The sequence below is a fragment of the Fusarium proliferatum genome, assembly GCF_900067095.1.
Source record: "Fusarium proliferatum ET1 genome assembly, contig: FPRO_scaffold013, whole genome shotgun sequence".
Lineage (NCBI taxonomy): Eukaryota > Fungi > Ascomycota > Sordariomycetes > Hypocreales > Nectriaceae > Fusarium > Fusarium proliferatum.
This window is the reverse complement of record NW_022194802.1, coordinates 442815-460071: the sequence shown is the minus strand read 5'-3', so window position 1 is coordinate 460071 and position 17257 is coordinate 442815. Positions and strand designations below refer to the sequence as shown.

The 17257-nt window shown below is 51.4% G+C and overlaps 6 protein-coding genes across 6 annotated transcripts; 3 read left to right on the top strand and 3 right to left on the bottom strand.

Moving 5' to 3' along the window:
* Nucleotides 1-752: 752 nt before the first annotated feature.
* Nucleotides 753-1174, bottom strand: FPRO_12786 (uncharacterized protein; the record flags this gene model as incomplete). Its single annotated transcript, XM_031223340.1, has 2 exons — nucleotides 753-1019; nucleotides 1070-1174. 2 exons carry the CDS (start codon nucleotides 1172-1174, stop codon nucleotides 753-755), a joined length of 372 nt encoding a protein of 123 aa, XP_031088709.1.
* A 585-nt stretch (nucleotides 1175-1759) lies between these two features.
* Nucleotides 1760-6260, top strand: FPRO_12785 (putative ABC1 transport protein; the record flags this gene model as incomplete). Its single annotated transcript, XM_031223339.1, has 3 exons — nucleotides 1760-3636; nucleotides 3681-5442; nucleotides 5493-6260. The coding sequence occupies 3 exons, from the start codon at nucleotides 1760-1762 to the stop codon at nucleotides 6258-6260; spliced, it is 4407 nt and encodes a 1468-aa protein (XP_031088708.1).
* Nucleotides 6261-6714: 454 nt separating this feature from the next.
* FPRO_12784 (uncharacterized protein) lies at nucleotides 6715-7620 on the top strand (the record flags this gene model as incomplete). The annotated part of the gene is made up of 1 exon (XM_031223338.1): nucleotides 6715-7620. One exon carries the CDS (start codon nucleotides 6715-6717, stop codon nucleotides 7618-7620), a length of 906 nt encoding a protein of 301 aa, XP_031088707.1.
* Nucleotides 7621-7773: 153 nt separating this feature from the next.
* On the bottom strand, nucleotides 7774-11727 carry FPRO_12783 (uncharacterized protein; the record flags this gene model as incomplete). The annotated part of the gene is made up of 1 exon (XM_031223337.1): nucleotides 7774-11727. The coding sequence occupies one exon, from the start codon at nucleotides 11725-11727 to the stop codon at nucleotides 7774-7776; it is 3954 nt and encodes a 1317-aa protein (XP_031088706.1).
* A 610-nt stretch (nucleotides 11728-12337) lies between these two features.
* On the top strand, nucleotides 12338-15640 carry FPRO_12782 (uncharacterized protein; the record flags this gene model as incomplete). The annotated part of the gene is made up of 1 exon (XM_031223335.1): nucleotides 12338-15640. The coding sequence occupies one exon, from the start codon at nucleotides 12338-12340 to the stop codon at nucleotides 15638-15640; it is 3303 nt and encodes a 1100-aa protein (XP_031088705.1).
* Nucleotides 15641-15678: 38 nt separating this feature from the next.
* Nucleotides 15679-16911, bottom strand: FPRO_12781 (uncharacterized protein; the record flags this gene model as incomplete). The annotated part of the gene is made up of 1 exon (XM_031223334.1): nucleotides 15679-16911. One exon carries the CDS (start codon nucleotides 16909-16911, stop codon nucleotides 15679-15681), a length of 1233 nt encoding a protein of 410 aa, XP_031088704.1.
* Nucleotides 16912-17257: the final 346 nt, after the last annotated feature.

Below are 17257 nucleotides of genomic sequence, written 5' to 3'. Positions count from 1 at the left end.
TGAGCGCGATTAAATCACAGCATTGCCACGTTTCTTGCAAAAATCCAGCTTTATTAATCTTCTCTCACCCGCAAAAACCAATCGGACCCGGGAAAAGTGGGGTAACGGGCCCGAGAAGGACTCCGATAACCTGATGCGGGGCCAGACGCGAATCTTGAATCTTAAGCTGTGAGATCATAATTTAGAGTGGTAAAGAACCAAGCTGCTGGGTCTTAGCTTGAGAAAATGAGTTTTCTATGCAGATCCTCGAATTAAATAGAATCAGTCCGTGGAATTAATGCGATGCATTGTCGTATCATGGCTTTCATATCGGTTAGGGGCTTGACGGGTTCTTCGATGGGCCCGGCAGGGAGGTGCATCAACAAACGATTGACCAATTGGAGGGCCAGCCCTGTGACTCGCACTAAGCTGCTCCTGGGTTAGGGGCTGTAGTTGTCAAGAGGAGTGGAGCTCGAAATTTACCGAGAACTCTTGATCCCCCAGCTTTTTCACAACGACATGTCTTGTGTAACTCTCTGTTCTTAGTGAGGTCTGTTGACATACGGTACAACACCACGTATTACACACATGAACTCATTTCGAAATGAGAGCGATAGATTATTAGAGATTCCAAGCTATATGTCAAATATGAGATGTTTTCCTTAACGCCATCCTCCAGTTCCCTTATACCGTTCCAAAGGTATACCATACCGTCCATGAAGCCATGATCTCCCCATTAACACCGATCCCTAAACGCCAAACACATAAAAAGATTATCGGTAAACAACCTGATGCCTCTCGTCAGGACTCGAAGCCGACGTCTTCTCGCTCTCAGGCGGCGGACTCGAATTGCTATCAGCAGGGCTACTCGACTCGCTCCCCGTCCCCGTAGCCAGCGCATCGTACATCAAACTCTTCTGCACACAAGTACATCTCTTCAACAGCTCCTCACACCTCTCCAGTCTCGCAAGTAACTCCTTGGTAGGTTTACGACGAGTGCGCTTAGGAGCAGGTGTACTCGGAATACACTCTATTTTCGCCTACCATCATTAGTCCTCATCTTATACGCGTATCATGTATATAAGCTTACCTTGATGCAAAAAGAACATGGACTTTTTCGGTCACATTTCTTCTTGCGCTGTTGGCACAGCACACAGGCTAGAATTCTCGGTGGGCGTTGTTGTTCGGGTGCCATTGTGCTATACGGTATGCCACTAGCCGTTCGAATCGAAATGCAGAGAAAGATGAAGGTATTCCCAAAAATGGTTTGTATCTCGGTCTAGGAACGAAATTCTGTCCGAGGCGGACGAACTGGGGTATTTGCTGCATACGCTTGACGCTGCCAATTCTGGTGCTCTCGTAGAAGCGGACTCTTGTCAGGACCCGAGTGGGTATCGGGGTCGGAGAGTCGACGGGATCCGTGTATCTAGGACCCGGATCCACAACACCCTTCGGTGCGACGGGCGTGAGAGCACCGCCGTCACAATGGTATTAAGACCCTGCGAGGAACCTACAGCCCCATTACGGTATCACCTTTCTTATTCTATACTACGTTTTATCTTTGTTATATCCCTTCCTTTATACAAACTTTAATAATTCCCCTAATTCGAACCAGAAACTGTATGTAACCTCACAGCTCACTTGCTAAGACTACGGGCGTTGACAAGGTATAGATATAAGCTTATACGGCTAGACATTTCCAAGTCTCTCTAGTATGGCTGCTTCTCATCTTCCGGGTGAGGCACGCTCAGAGCACAGCAGCCACGACACCATCGTCGACATGGACACCACTCCGAACGAGAAGCCCCCTGCTCCCAAGGACGACAAGACGAGCTCCAGCGACGATGAGATCGAGCAGGAGCAGAGCGAGGAGATGGTGCGTCGGCACTCCATCGTGCGCGATCTAGCACGGCAGTACACCAACACATCAGCGCACTTCAACGGCAGCCACGCAGATCTCTTCAACGCAGCGGATGCCGACTCGCCACTTAACCCGCACAGCGAGAACTTCAACGCCAGAGCGTGGGCGAAGGCCGTGGCTAAGTCGATGGGCGAGCATGGCTCTGGGTTTCGACAGAGCGGTATCTGCTTCCAGGACATGAACGTCTTTGGATACGGTGCTGAGACAGATTACCAAAAGGACGTTGGTAACATCTGGCTCAGTCTCCCAAACATGGCACGCAACATCGTCTCCCCCACCGCTGGTAAGCGCCGCATTGATATCCTTCGTGGTTTCGACGGTGTCGTCAACGCCGGAGAAATGCTCGTTGTTCTGGGTCCCCCCGGTTCAGGATGCTCTACGTTCCTCAAGTCATTGTCCGGCGAGACAAACGGTATCTACATCGACGAGGGCACATACTTCAACTACAACGGTGTGCCCGCCAAGGAAATGCACAAGCATCACAAGGGAGAGACTATCTACACCGCTGAGGTCGACGTGCACTTCCCTATGCTCTCGGTCGGCGACACACTTACCTTTGCCGCACGCGCAAGATGTCCCCAGAACTTACCGCCCAACATCGACCACAACCAGTACAGCGACCACATGCGCGATGTCGTCATGGCCATGTACGGCATCAGCCATACCATCAACACACAGGTTGGCGATAACTACATCCGCGGTGTTTCAGGAGGTGAACGAAAGCGCGTCACCATCGCAGAGGCGACGCTCTCCAACGCCCCCTTCCAATGTTGGGATAACTCGACCCGTGGTTTAGATTCCGCCAACGCGATTGAGTTCTGCAAAACCCTGCGCTTACAATCTGAACTCTTCGGCCAGACGTGTGCTGTCTCGATCTATCAGGCTCCCCAGTCTGCATACGATCTCTTCGACAAGGCCCTCGTTCTGTACGAAGGACGCCAGATCTTCTTTGGTCCTGCGGATGAAGCGAGGCAGTACTTCATCAATCTCGGCTTCGAATGTCCCGATCGTCAAACAACGCCTGACTTCCTCACGTCCATGACCGCACCATCCGAGCGCGTCATCCGACCCGGCTTCGAGAACAAGGTCCCCCGCACCCCCGATGAGTTCGCCGCCCGCTGGAAGGAATCCCGCGAGTATCAGATCATCCGCGCCGAGATCGAGACCTACAAGAGTCTCTACCCTCTCAACGGTTCCAGCGCCGAAGCTTTCCGCGAGAACAAAAAGTCAGCCCAAGCTAAAGGCCAACGCCTCAAGTCCCCCTTCACGCTATCCTACGCGCAGCAAGTCCAACTGTGCCTCTGGCGTGGCTTCAAGCGTCTCAAGGGTTCACCAGAGGTCACGATCTTCTCCCTCGTGGCAAATACTGTCACGGCGCTCATCGCCTCATCGCTCTTCTACAACATGCAGCCCACGACGAGCGACTTCTTTAAGCGCGGCGCTGTTCTATTCCTTGCTGTGCTGATGAACGCTTTCGCTTCCGCCCTAGAGATTCTGACGCAGTACTCCCAACGGCCCATCGTTGAGAAACACGCACGCTATGCCTTCTACCACCCTTCTGCTGAGGCGTTTTCTTCGATCTTGGTTGATATGCCGTATAAGATCAGTAATAGTATTCTGTTCAATGTCACTCTTTACTTCATGACGAATCTTAACAGGGAGGCGGGGGCGTTCTTTTTCTACCTCCTTGTTTCGTTCATCATGGTCCTCGCCATGTCTGGTATTTTCCGATCTATGTAAGTTCCTCCTCAAATTATCCCTATATGATTCCGACTGACAGGCTTAGTGCTTCACTCTCTCGTACACTCTCACAGGCCATGGTTCCCGCTTCGCTGCTGATCCTCGCCCTCGTCATTTTCGCTGGCTTCGTCATCCCAACGGACTACATGCTCGGCTGGTGTCGATGGATCAACTACCTCGACCCAGTAGCCTACGCCTTCGAGTCCCTCATGGTCAACGAGTTCTCCGGTCGCAACTTCACCTGCACAGCTTTCATCCCCAGCAACTCAGTCGCTGGCTATGAAGACATCGGCGGTCTCAACCGAGCCTGTTCAACTGTCGGCAGCATTCCTGGAGATAGCGTCATCAACGGCGATCGATACCTCAACCTTCAGTACAAGTACTACCACGCCCACAAGTGGCGCAACATCGGCATCCTCATCGCCATGACCATCTTCAACCACGTCGTCTACATCGTCGCTACCGAGTACATCTCCGCCAAGAAGTCAAAGGGTGAAGTCCTCGTCTTCCGTCACGGCCATCTCCCGGCTTCCACCAAGGGCAAATCCGATCCCGAGGCCGCTGTTTCTGGCCCTGTTCCCACCGCCGAGAAGTTCAACAACGAGGTTGCCAACATTCAAGGCTCTACTAGCGTCTTCCACTGGAACAATGTGTGCTACGACATCAAGATCAAGGGCGAACCACGACGAATTCTCGACAACGTTGACGGATGGGTCAAGCCAGGAACATTAACTGCTCTGATGGGTGTATCCGGTGCCGGAAAGACTACTCTTCTCGACTGTCTCGCCGATCGTATCTCTATGGGCGTCATCACAGGTGAAATGCTCGTCGACGGCAAGATCCGCGATTCATCTTTCCAGCGAAAGACCGGCTACGTGCAGCAGCAAGATCTTCATCTCGAGACCAGTACCGTTCGTGAAGCCCTTACTTTCTCCGCTCTCCTCCGCCAGCCTGCCTCTACCCCCCGCGCCGAGAAGATCGCCTACGTCGACGAAGTCATCAAGCTGCTTGACATGCAAGAGTACGCTGATGCTGTCGTCGGTGTCCTCGGCGAAGGTCTCAACGTAGAACAGCGTAAGCGTCTCACCATCGGCGTTGAGCTTGCGGCCAAGCCTCCCCTGCTCCTATTCGTCGATGAACCTACTTCCGGTCTTGACTCGCAGACATCCTGGGCCATTCTCGACCTCCTCGAGAAGCTCTCCAAGGCAGGCCAGTCTATCCTGTGTACCATCCACCAACCATCTGCTATGCTCTTCCAACGCTTCGACCGTCTTCTGTTCCTCGCCAAGGGTGGACGCACTATCTACTTTGGTGACATCGGCGAGAACTCTGAGACCTTAACCAACTACTTCGTCAAGAACGGTTCTGATCCTTGTCCCAAGGGTGATAACCCTGCTGAGTGGATGCTCGAGGTCATTGGCGCGGCTCCTGGTTCACACACTGAGATCGATTGGCATCAAACTTGGCGACAGAGCCCCGAGTATCAGGAGGTTCAGACTGAGCTTCAGCGTCTCAAGGCCGAGGGCAGTGCTCACAACGAACCTCATGACACTAACTCTGAATCGTACCGGGAATTCGCTGCGCCTTTCTGGGAGCAGCTTCGCATCGCTAGTCTCCGTGTCTTCCAGCAGTACTGGCGTACTCCTTCATACATCTACTCCAAGGCTACACTGTGTATTCAAGTTGGTCTCTTCATCGGTCTTGTCTTCCTCAACGCTCCTCTGTCAATTCAGGGCTTGCAGAACCAGATGTTTGCCATTTTCCAGGTCTTCACAGTTTTTGGTCAATTGGTTCAGATGCAGGTAAGTCTTGACCACTCCCCCGTCCCTCCAACTCTCACTAACATTACTAGATGCCTCACTTCGTCACCCAACGATCCCTCTACGAAGTCCGTGAACGCCCCTCCAAGACCTACAGCTGGAAGGTCTTCATGCTCTCCCAAGTCTTCGCCGAGATTCCTTGGAACAGTCTCATGTCTGTCTTCCTGTTCGTGTGCCTCTACTACCCCGTCGGCTTCCAGAAGAACGCCGAAGCAGCTGGTCAGACCGCCGAGAGAGGTGCTCTCATGTGGCTTCTCATCTGGCAGTTCCTCGTCTTCACGTGTACCTTTGCCCACATGTGCATCGCCATCACCGACACTGCTGAGGCAGGCGGCAACCTTGCCAACGTCGTCTTCATGATGTGCCTGTTCTTCTGTGGTATCTTGGCCTCGCCCAACAACATGCCCGGCTTCTGGATCTGGATGTATAGAGTATCGCCGTTTACGTACCTTGCCTCGGCGATTTTATCGACTGGTATGGCCAACACCAAAGTCACTTGCGCTGCCAACGAGTACACAGTTATGCAGCCCCTCAATGGCTCAACCTGTGGAGAATATCTCCAGAAGTTCGCCGACAAGGCTGGCGGTTACGTCCTCAACCCCGATGCCACATCTGACTGCAACTTCTGCTCCGTCAGCGACACCAACACGTTCCTCAAGGCTCTCAGTGCAAGTTACGATCACCGATGGAGAGACTTTGGTATCGGAATGGTGTACATTGTCTTCAACATTGGCGCAGCTCTGTTCCTGTACTGGCTTGTTCGCATGCCCAAGAACAAGAACAAGAAGAAGCAGGAGTAGACACACAATCGAGCTTCGGCTCTTTTTTATTTTATTTTTGGTACAAGGATTTGTTTTAGAGAAGTACTATAGACTGGTTTGGGTTTTTTACTTTACTTAGAATAGCAACCATCGAGTGTCGATTAGACTTGTAGGAAGCTCAATAGCACATCGCCAATACATTACGCTCTCTACCCGCCACTTGAGTGCCTCAGTGATTGTCATATTATTTGGTCACTCCGAACACCAATAATGCTTGTAGTACCTTTTCTGAGTCATAAAGAGTATCTTCTAACAAAACTCCGGCCATCAACAGGCTCCCAAAAGTAGAACTAGCAGGTTAAATTTTGCCCTCCCTGACCGCTTGCTGTGCACCTCCTCATTTCACGTCATCTCATCCTCTTAACTCGATCACGTTTACCCCATCGAATTTGCGAAATCCGAGTCCGGTCTTGACTCATATCTAGAACCCAGCATGGTCCGAACAAAAGCACCGCCTAGGACCCTGGAGGAGAGGTACCCCAACGACAAGTACCCCAACGGCCCACCCCAGATTTCTTTGCCACCCAGACTCCCACTAGTATCTAACAACCGCATCTTCAACGATCACACTGGCAGACCAGCCTTGATGTCATGGGAGAGCTCGGGGGTCTGTCCCTTGCCTCCTCTTGCCTCGTGGGTCTTCTATATGGTTCATCCAGATGTGCCGTGTGACTTTGATGGGTGCATATTCCAGAATGGTCTTGAGGATGGTGAGCCCCAGGTGAGGGGTGGCAGGTTTCGGTGGGAGTTCTTCTTTCTCCCAGGTGCCACGACTGAAGAATGCCATGAGCACTACCGCGGGGAGCTAAAGGCTCGAGGGACCATATGGCGGCACATCCGTAAGGTCAAGAGAGCCATGAAGCTCGAGAAGCAGAAAAGCCACCAACCAGTGGAGGATGATCCGGCAGAGGAGTCCGTTTCTGGTCTGGGCTCCACGAAACCTGAGTCCTCTTCTGATGAAGAAGCCATTGCCAACAACCAACAACTTCCTGGCTTGGTATGGCCCAAACACGATCGCGATTGCTCTTTTGTGATGTACCGCGGCTGGTTTTTTGTGTATCCACATGAAAATATCGATTGTCGAGGTGCCGATGGTGCGGCACGTGAGATAGATATCGTCACATTTGATCCCATCGATCAGGAAGACGAATGGGGAGAAGATGAAGTTCGGACGTTCGACCCGATGGAACACCCTATTCACGTAACACGGAAGAAAGCCAGAGAGGACTATGAGCAGGGGGTTAAGGAGTGGATGTACAGGAGAATATGCTCACACTGGGAGCGGTCGGCTGACGAGGCCACGGATGACGCGCTGAAGCTAGGTTGGCAATCTTGGTAATCAGACAGAACAATGCACAGGCGGGATTTCCCCCTCGCATAGATGGCAAAACAAGACCCAGCAAACAGATTGTCAGGAGTCTAGAAACTAACTGAGCTGGATAGAGTAACAAGCAAATTTCCGCCATATCTCACGTGTATCTTGCCCAATTGCCTAGGTTTCATGGAGCAACGGCTCGGTCGACATCAGAATACCATCGGCCATTGTGAAGGGGGACTTGCGCAATTCAAGAACATCACCCTTTACTTCGGCCTTATTGACATCTTGGCTATAATACTTCATGTCGCCATCTGCAATATAAGGCTGCAACCATGACCACTTTCCGTACGGCACGACCGGGACATGTACCCCATCACCGGCAGCTGGCGGCGCTGGAGGGTCCTCTGCTCCCGCCGGGTTCGGTGATTTGAGGGGATCTTCTCGGAATATGAACGGCCCCGCACGGTAGTACAGCCTGATCTTCCGCAGTGCTTGTTGCACTGCCCAGTCCGGAAGCGCCAGGCTTGATGGTGGGAGGACGCCCGTCTGGGCTTTCACAGGGTGGAAAACATCAACAAGGAGACAGAAGGGAAGAATTTGCTCATGGCGCCTTTTGATCATTTCATCGACTTCCAGGGGATGGCCACCTTCGAACAAGTCTACATGGCGGGCTTTCAGGGTGGGCAAGCTAGATGGATGTATTGGGTGACATGTGAAGTCTTTGTTCAGATCGGTTTCAGTCACGCCGCTGGACCAGAACGTAAAGATCTTGCCGAAGTCTGGCTGCGTTGGGGCGTCTTTTACTTTCAGTAAAGGAATATATGCGGCCAGACCATCGTCTGAGTACTCTTTCAGTCCAAGATGGAGAGGAAACTCGTAGTCAGAAAGCTTCGAGTAGAATTTCCCAGCGAGATTCTGAAGTCTCGTCTGGGGCTGCAGTTCCTCGTGATTCAGTTCAATCGACCATCCAGCGATGGCCAACGCAAAAGGACGACCAAAGGCGGAGTTCATGACGCTGGAATACGATTCTGCAGGAGGTGCCATACAGCTGGAAGCGTCGCCTAGGATCTCAATCATTCGCAGAGCATAGTGTTTGATCTTCAAATTTTGGATGAAGTCATCCAAGATATTCATCTTCCACTGATCGGCAGTATCTGTCAGAGGAGGCCCGAAAAGGCCATCGCTCATGGGAGGTTGGTTCACGTGAGCGACTCTTGCCGCGGTGTTGCCCTCAGAAGTCAGGATCTCTGCTCGCAAATCCCCAGTTGACGTGAACACCTGCAACGAAAGATCGGCGCTGTTATACATGATGTACCCACAAACAGGATCTTCCCACTCGCCGCAAGGCCTCCAGGTACTTTGGCCTCTTTCCCCCGGCTTCAGATACGCGTTGAACAGCCTTGCTGGCTGATTGATGGATGGCGGGATCTGAAAGTATTCACAATTGTTTCCGTTAGAAACCACGACATTGGGCGTCTCTTTACCGTCAACCATATGAGTTGACGGCTGGTACACCGATGAGATAGATGGTGTGAGACCGCCTCCATCAACAATTTCCACTCCTCGGCCGAACTTGTCGATCACATTGAACTTCTTGAACTTCACTTGTCCATGAGTTACGGGAATGAATACCGCCTCTGGATCAACGCCATCTCCGTAGGGTAGCGGATCGCAGTGATTGCGAACCATTTCCAGAGTTTCGGCAGTGAATCCAGCAGCTTTGCCCGCAGTGACGGCTTCAGGCATCGCAGTCCCGTCTGGAAGGGTCGGACGGACATGAGCTGTCCCACTGACAAGAGTGACAAGCTGGTCTTGAAACCCATCGAGACGGCAGGCTAGGGAGGGAATGGCATCCATATCAGCATATAATTGATCTCTTTTATCGACCCCAAGAACGCTCTCCAGCACACTTTCTGGCAGTCTCCCAACCGAATTTCGCAATACGTTTGCCACTGACGCGCCCGGGCTTGGATGCAATAGAGCCCTCCCACCCATTGCACGCCGCGGGTAATGAGACTTGCTACTGGAGACATCCTTAGTTGGAGTCAAGGACTGTGTCAGCTCTGGGTACACTTGAGCAGCAGTACGTCGGGTGTGTTGAGGTTCCCAGAGGTTGTACGGGATGTGGAAGTATTCTGCCTCCCATTCGACATACAGAGGGACGAGGGGGCTGTCCAAGACAGCCTCGGTGTTGAAGACAGCGTTGCAATATGGCGGTACGACCTCGTTGGGTTTAAGATCCAGCAATGAATCGCCTACACTGGCACACATATAGCCCACGTGTTCTCCATGAGCAAGTGCAGCGGCAGTGGGAATGGATACTATATTATCGGTCATGTCCATCGCAGCCTGATATGCGTCATCTCCGAACTTTGTAGCTTCGAAGGCCTTGATGCACTGAGATAGCAACCTCACAGGCTGAGCGCCGGAGAATCCATCAGGCCACGGGGATTTGCAGCCGAGAAGTGCCACTGTCGGGTCTTTTCGTTGGACAAAGGAATCGGAGGGAACTTTTGTTAACTCGAAGTTTGACGCCTTTTTTTCCTTATCCAGTGAAAAATTGCTTATGAGACTTTCCAAGCGAGCTTTGGTGTTGGTGAGTGTGTCCTCGAGACTCTTGATTTCAGTCACCAAGGCCAAGTGGTTGGCGGAGACCAGGTCTGTCCCCGACAGTGCATCGTTTGTGACACAGCGCCACCACTCGCAGAAGAGCTTCCAGCGCCGATAGTCGATATTGAACCGTATGTGATCAAAAGCCCATTGAACAGAGTTTATTTCCTGTAACGCTGCCTTGTCATCGTCAGTCAATTGCGGCGTGGAAGAATCGCCCTTGTCAGCTTGGTTGACTTTGTCGCCGGATGGTGCCACTTTCCACTGACTTCCGCCCTCGACTTGCTTGAATTCCCGGAGAACTCTCAAGAACTCCTCGGCTGCAGTCTGCTTATCTAGATCTGCATCATGAGATCCCGACACAGCGATGTTTTGCAGTTTCTGAAGATCCTGATGTGACTGGCCTGCATTGCCAGCCTGCATCAAAGCCCCAAGCGCGTCAAAGGGGTCGGTACCGACAGCCAAACTACCATCTGTTTTCATGATAACTGCCTGAGCCTCTGCGGATAGGGAGGGATTGTGCACATCGATGGATTTGCCATCAGGGTCCCATTTCAACAAAGTATACGTACTTCCATGACAGATATGCCGAGCAGGACTCTGAGATGTTGTCCATTTCGTCACTTCAGCTTGATCCATCTTGTTCTTGTCCAGCACCATGTTCAGTTGCGCAAGAAGCTTACCATTGGTAATGTCAGGAGCTTTACTCATCAATGGATCTTCGTTTATGTCTGCATGCCATCCGATTACCGAGTATCCGATCTCTGTGCCGGCAGGTATATCATCCAAGGGATCGTGGAAACTGAACACATTGGGGTTATGAGGCTGGTAGTCTGCAAACAAGATATTGCCTGCACTGTTGGCCTTGAGTGGCTTGACGCGAACGATGTCGGAAGAATCGCTTCTTTCGACCCAACCTTCCAAGTTCCTCTTCTCGCCTAGGAAATACTCTCCTTGAAGGTCAATGATACGCTCATCTGCCAAGTCTTTAGGCTCGCGGATATACTGAGATACGTCGGTCATCAGGTCAACGGAGGGGTCGATGTCGTCGATATGCCGGCAGACATCGCTTTCAATGACCCAACCAGCATTGGTGGCTGCGTTCCGAGTCACTCTCGCGACCATCCAACGGTTTGGTGGAGTAGCAGCTGCTTTAAACTCATCTTGCTTTTCCGACGCTGATTCCCATCGATACATCTGCGGCAATGTCCACGATATACTTATCCCGGACACGTGAGGGCGTGGTTGTGAAGTGGTAAGATCATAGAGCCGTGGGTTGGCCGCTGTGACTCTGGCACTATCAAAGTCTGCATGGTCCTGTAGGTCTGCCTGGACTGTTTGCTTTCGTAATCGAAGTTTAGAGTAATCGAACAGGTTCGTTGGAAGCAGAGTGACACTGGGGCATTGCTCTGAATACGCCTCCTGGTTTCCCAGTCCCAAGATATCTATCTTCATGGGGACCAGGAGTGTTGCATCACGAGGGGCACCAGTTGCGGATGCATCAGGTGAGGGCGCCATTCTCGTCTGTTGGTAGGTCCTCCTTTGGACCTCAAAAGTCTAGAGGGATACTGTTGTCGCTCAAAAACGGAATGGGGAGGAGAAAAGTTACGACCGAGCTATCTACTAGCAACAGAAGCATCTTCCCCAGTTAGGCTGGGTGAAATTTAAGTACATGGCTTTTGCTACAGATCATATAATCATTGAGGAGGAAAGGTAGGAAAGAGACATGGCCCCATATCATATCCTGGATGCAGAGAGACTACTGGGGAGAACGGAGTCTAAGCCGGGCACTAAATAAGTCAGATAAGCCCTGATTTACCTGATGGGTGGTGGTAATACAGCACCCCTCTTGTGGCGTCCGGGCTAGAACAGTCTTGGGCTTTCAGCTTCCCCACCCCCACCAATATCCCGGTTCGCCTGGAGATCATCTTGAACTGGTTGGCTGCGACGTCGTTCAGCTGCAGCTGTAGAAGGGCGAGCCAGAAGCAAGGAGAACTGCAGCAACTCACAAGTTGCTTTGCCTCCCCGGTGGCTTCCGAATCCTCTCTTTTCTGTCACGCTTCACACCTGAGAAGGAAGAGACAACTGTTTGTTTGTCTGTCAGGCCGTGGAGCTATAGACTAGGAACATGGGACTAAACCTTCACACATCAGACCCGAGATACCTCGTGAAGTTCCACGAGCATCATCGCCAAAACCCACTCACAGCTAAAGCATTCAACGATGAAGAATTGTTGGCACCGGATGAGCAGCGATTCTATTCGGTTTATGGACCATCGCTCACCGCAGGACAGAGGACCATAACTGTGAAGCAGGATGTCGTCGATCCAGAAGGCAATAAGTTCACTCTGTCGAACAGCCAGACTTTCAAAGTGGTCGCTCCGAGATTCAATCTGTCCCCGTCAGATGTCCACTCTTTCTGTCCTCTATCTGGGGGAACAGTGTCCCTCAAGATGCTGCCTCATATAGTATTTAAGGATCCGCATCTTCCCTGGGAACGGCAAATGGGATCCTCTACACCGCCGAAAGACGGTTCAGAGAGGACACGCGTTCCATGGTTGGCATTATGGGTGTTCCGGCCCGACGAGCTTGTCTCCCCGGGTACTGGCATATTCGCTGGAAAAGCGCTTTCTAGCACACGAGCTACTCGTCTTAAAGTGTCGGAAGTGATGCAAGCAGGAACATCGGATATATGTACGCCATATAAAAATAATGAGGCCTCTCCAGACGACGAGGATTCACAGGCGGACTTCATATGCGTCAACAAACAGCTATTCCAGGCACTTTGTCAATCTTATAATAGCGATGGCAGTTCGACTGGAGAGATCGACTTGACTTCCTACGGGTATCTGGCGCATGTTCGGAAGGTGGGCAGTGAAGCCCTAAAGGCTGCAGCAGCGTCTGTGACAAATGACTGCTTCAGTGTGGTCATTACAAATCGCACTGGATCTTCACAGAATCAAGACTCTGGATCTCTGGGTGCCGTCGCTCATCTTGTGTCTCTCGAAGGCATCGGCCCGAGTTTCAAACCATCGTCTGACGCCGAGCCGGTGGTTATCTGCTCGCTCTTCAGCTGGACATTCAATTATACTCTCCAGGACGACCAAGTTGAGTTTGAGAATGCCCTGAGAACAATTGGCACGCCTACCAGTGGACTCGAATGGCTACGGCCAAGCCAGGACAGGTATGCCAGGCTGCTGAACGCCCAAGAGGTTGACAAGCAGCGTGTGGGCCAGCGCATCAGGGACGGCTATTCATTGACTCGATATCGAACCATCTCTGGAGAAGAAACACTTGCTCTCCAGCGCGGCGTGCTCATTCCCACCCTTCCTTCACCCAACACTGCTCTCAATAAGCCGATTCATCTGTTTTCAACTCAACTACAGATCCTAGATACAGAGATTGGCTTAGTTGACAACTCGTATGCCGCCGCTTGGAACTTAGGCAAAGCAAATGCTCTGGCTGATGAGAGGTTTTTGAGCGCACTCGTCCGGCTTCGAACCACTATCTACAAGCGAGCATTGCTGGCTGCGAAGGCAGAAGTCATGGGAAGCCAAGATGAGGCGCCAGCAGTCTTGGAACGCTTAATATCTGCAACAGACTCGCTGTTAAAACTGTCCGATGCCAAGAAGGATAACAAGTTGAAATGGTTCAGCGACGTTCCAGCTGAGACAGACGAAAGCTTAAGCATCTGGGGTAAAGAGATGAGAGGCAACTTTGCTGTTGCCGTGACAGCAGAGATAAACAAGTTGGCTCAGGCTTTTTCTTCTGCGGAGCTTTATGATGAGCAGAATGATCCCTCATCGTCTGACTGGGCTGCGGTTATTGCTTGGGTCTGTGATGCGTTGTTTTTGGCCAACATACCTTGGTACCATTTGTTCATGGAGCCATCAAATCTGCCACCGAACTCAGTTCGATTCTTCTACGTTGATCCAACTTGGTTAAACGCATATCTAGACGGTGCACTGAGCATTGGAAACCATGTGGAAGGCGACCAAGATTCGGTCAGAGCGGCCATCAAGCTTCAGCTGCAGAAGTTCTTCAGAATGAAGAATGCAAAATCAGGGTACCAGCCACAGGTCCCAATATCAGGCCTCCTCCTTCGATCACCACTCGTCGCAGACTTCGAAGATCTGGGTATTCAAGCGCCTCGAAGACCAGACGACTCTCGGGTCACAATCTTGAGACGAGTCAAATTGGCTCCTGATATCTTGTTGGTGTTGTTCGACCGGACACTGACCAATGACGAGTTCCCTCAAGGGATTGAGATATGTCAACCTCCTCACGAACAGTGCTTTCTGGCCTACACAGGAAAGATCGAGAATGGAAAGATCGAGATGGCGTACAGGAACATCACCACTAAGCCCGCCAGCTCCGACAATGTGCCCATGACGCCAATTGATACACGTGTTTCGAAACCAGCAGAAATGATTCTGAATAGTCAATACGGCATCATCCTGGTGGAGAACCTTGCCAAGGATGTTTACGACTTCCTCATACATCGCACAAATACCACATTCTCGGAAACGGCACCCTCATCTGCACTCCTTGCTCTTCATTTGTCCTATATGTTGGTAAAATTACGCCTGACACTCCCAGACCCTGATCCGGCCCATGTTGTGGGTGACTTTGAAATCACTATGCTCGAGGTTCAAGACCTACAAGGTTTAGGGTCACAGTATCGGAAGCGAGAAAAGGACTCGAGAGACAATATACAGATGCTTCTCTACAATGCCACACCAAGGCTATCCGATGATACTCAAGAGTCGATCTATCCAAGTCCTCGACCTCCACATTGGTCGATGATCTCGAGAACGGCACTTGATGATAGGGACAAGTTGGACTCAGATACTGGCACTCAAACACCTGCATCCTCTCTGCCCTCCGGGTCTCAGTATGTCCTACAAGTTTATGCCTTGGGCTACAAAGCATTCAATGATCCGTCTGGGGCTCAGACCAGAGTTCCGCATGACGCCAAAGGACCATTGAACCTCGTATTTGGCATTCAGAGGCGGCAAAAAGATGCAGGCACGCCATATACACTCCGCAAGATGGCAATTCACATCCCATCTGGAACAAGCGGCTCTGTAAATTCTTTCCTCCTTGGATATGAAGGACCAGGGGCATATATGGCAAACAACATTCGGTACATTCCAGGAATCAGCTGTCCGCCAGCCGCAAATAACGAGGCGTCTGAAGTGATTGTGAACCTGACACCACGAAGCAAGGCGAACATCACCACATCTCCGAAAAGTTGCCTGACCACGTTCAACAGAGACATGACGTTTGTTTTGCGACAAGTGTCCTTGACCAATTTGCCTCCAACCTTGAATACCGATTTCGCTATCAAGATGAACGAGTACTATGCAGACAGCCCAATGCCGATCACATCAACAGCGCAGGTGAAGCTTGTGGATACCAAAGACTTATAGCGATCATACTGTAACATATTTAGCCTGGAAGTACGGATTTACTGTTTTTTTAACTCCTTAAATACCACAGTTGAACTCGTTGTAGGTGGATATTGCCCAGCTTCCGCCCTTCGATTCTGTATCTCCTTTTCATCCAGGGCCTTCGGTGCATTGCCACTGACAGAAAATGATTCAGTTCTGCTGATGTAACTCGTTGCACATCGATTTAACTGCTCAGACGACCAATCTAGCTCAAGTTTTGATCTCAGCTCCGCCATAAGTTGATCCTTGGGGATGCCGTTCATCAAGAATTTGGACATCGAGCATTCTGTGCCACTACATTTGAGCTGCCGCCACTCTCCGTAACCACCACCGGATCCTGGTTTTCCGGCCGCCCCAGTAGTCCCCGATGTGCCCGTATTCGACTCAACACCGAATCTGGCTTTGAGTTTGTCGTAGCCAGTTGATTCTTTTGGCAGGTTGATAGTGAACTGTCCTCCACTGCCTCCATAACCTCCGGCACCCTGTCGCCCCCCGTCGCCGCCTTTAGCTCCGCAGATACCGCTGAAACCCCACCCTGTCTGCAATTCGCCGGAATAAGTCCCGGCAGTGACGGCACCATCACCACCACTGCCTCCATCACCACCGTCACCGCCCTGCTGCCCCCTGCCTCCCGTGCAGTCGGCTATGAAGAACACCTTGTCATCAGGAAGCGCACTTGTGTCGTATGAGTCCGCTTCGATGATAAGACTCCCCGCGTCCGCACCCTGGAAGCCGATTGCGCCATCCATCCCGTCCCCTCCCCTGGTGGCCTCGTCAATCGAACTGATCACTTTTGGGAACCTGTCCAAAGTAACTGCCTCTCCAAACCCATCAAACCGATATTTGGCCTCGGTACCGCTCTTCCCTTCCTTTGCTTTTACGGGCAAGTTTTGCTCCGCGTTTGCGCCAGGCATGCGCACCATGACGGTCTTGTGGCTGGCATCAGTCGGGTGAGGCATGAATGTTGCCTTCTTGCACTTTATGTGCAGCGACGTGTTAGGTTTGTACGTGTACTGTGCTCCGGCGATAAAGACTAACTCATTCTTGCCCTGAATGCGGAATTCTTGACGCTTAGGGTCGTTGGGTAAGGGCTTCCAGAAGTTTTCTTGGGCGTCGCAAGAGAACGTTCCATCAGGGAGCTGGGGCTCGACGGAGCCAGCCGGTTTGAGGTAACACGATGGGAGATTTATGTGAATGATGGGAATATCGTCGTTCTGGGCGGGTGATGGTGTTGGTGGGTTATCTGGCATCTTGCCTAATCTCAAGAAAACTGAGATAGTATAGACACTTTCGTAAGTACAATAGTTGGCTTGGGATAAGAGAGAATCGGTATATCATATATCTGATACTGCAATATCACAGAAACAGTACCAACCTTTCATATATTTCCTCCGGAGCTCAAGAATACCGGTGGTCCGGGGAAGTCACTCTACATACCAAGCGGCGATCTAGACCTTGATAGAACACATCTACCCACCCTAAGCCACCTCAGCTATCATCCCCTCTCCTCCTCTCTCCTCATTGATCTCGCTCCCTTTCGATCGGACTATCTTCATTGGATGGCAAAACCTATGACTGATGGTACCCCCACGCGCC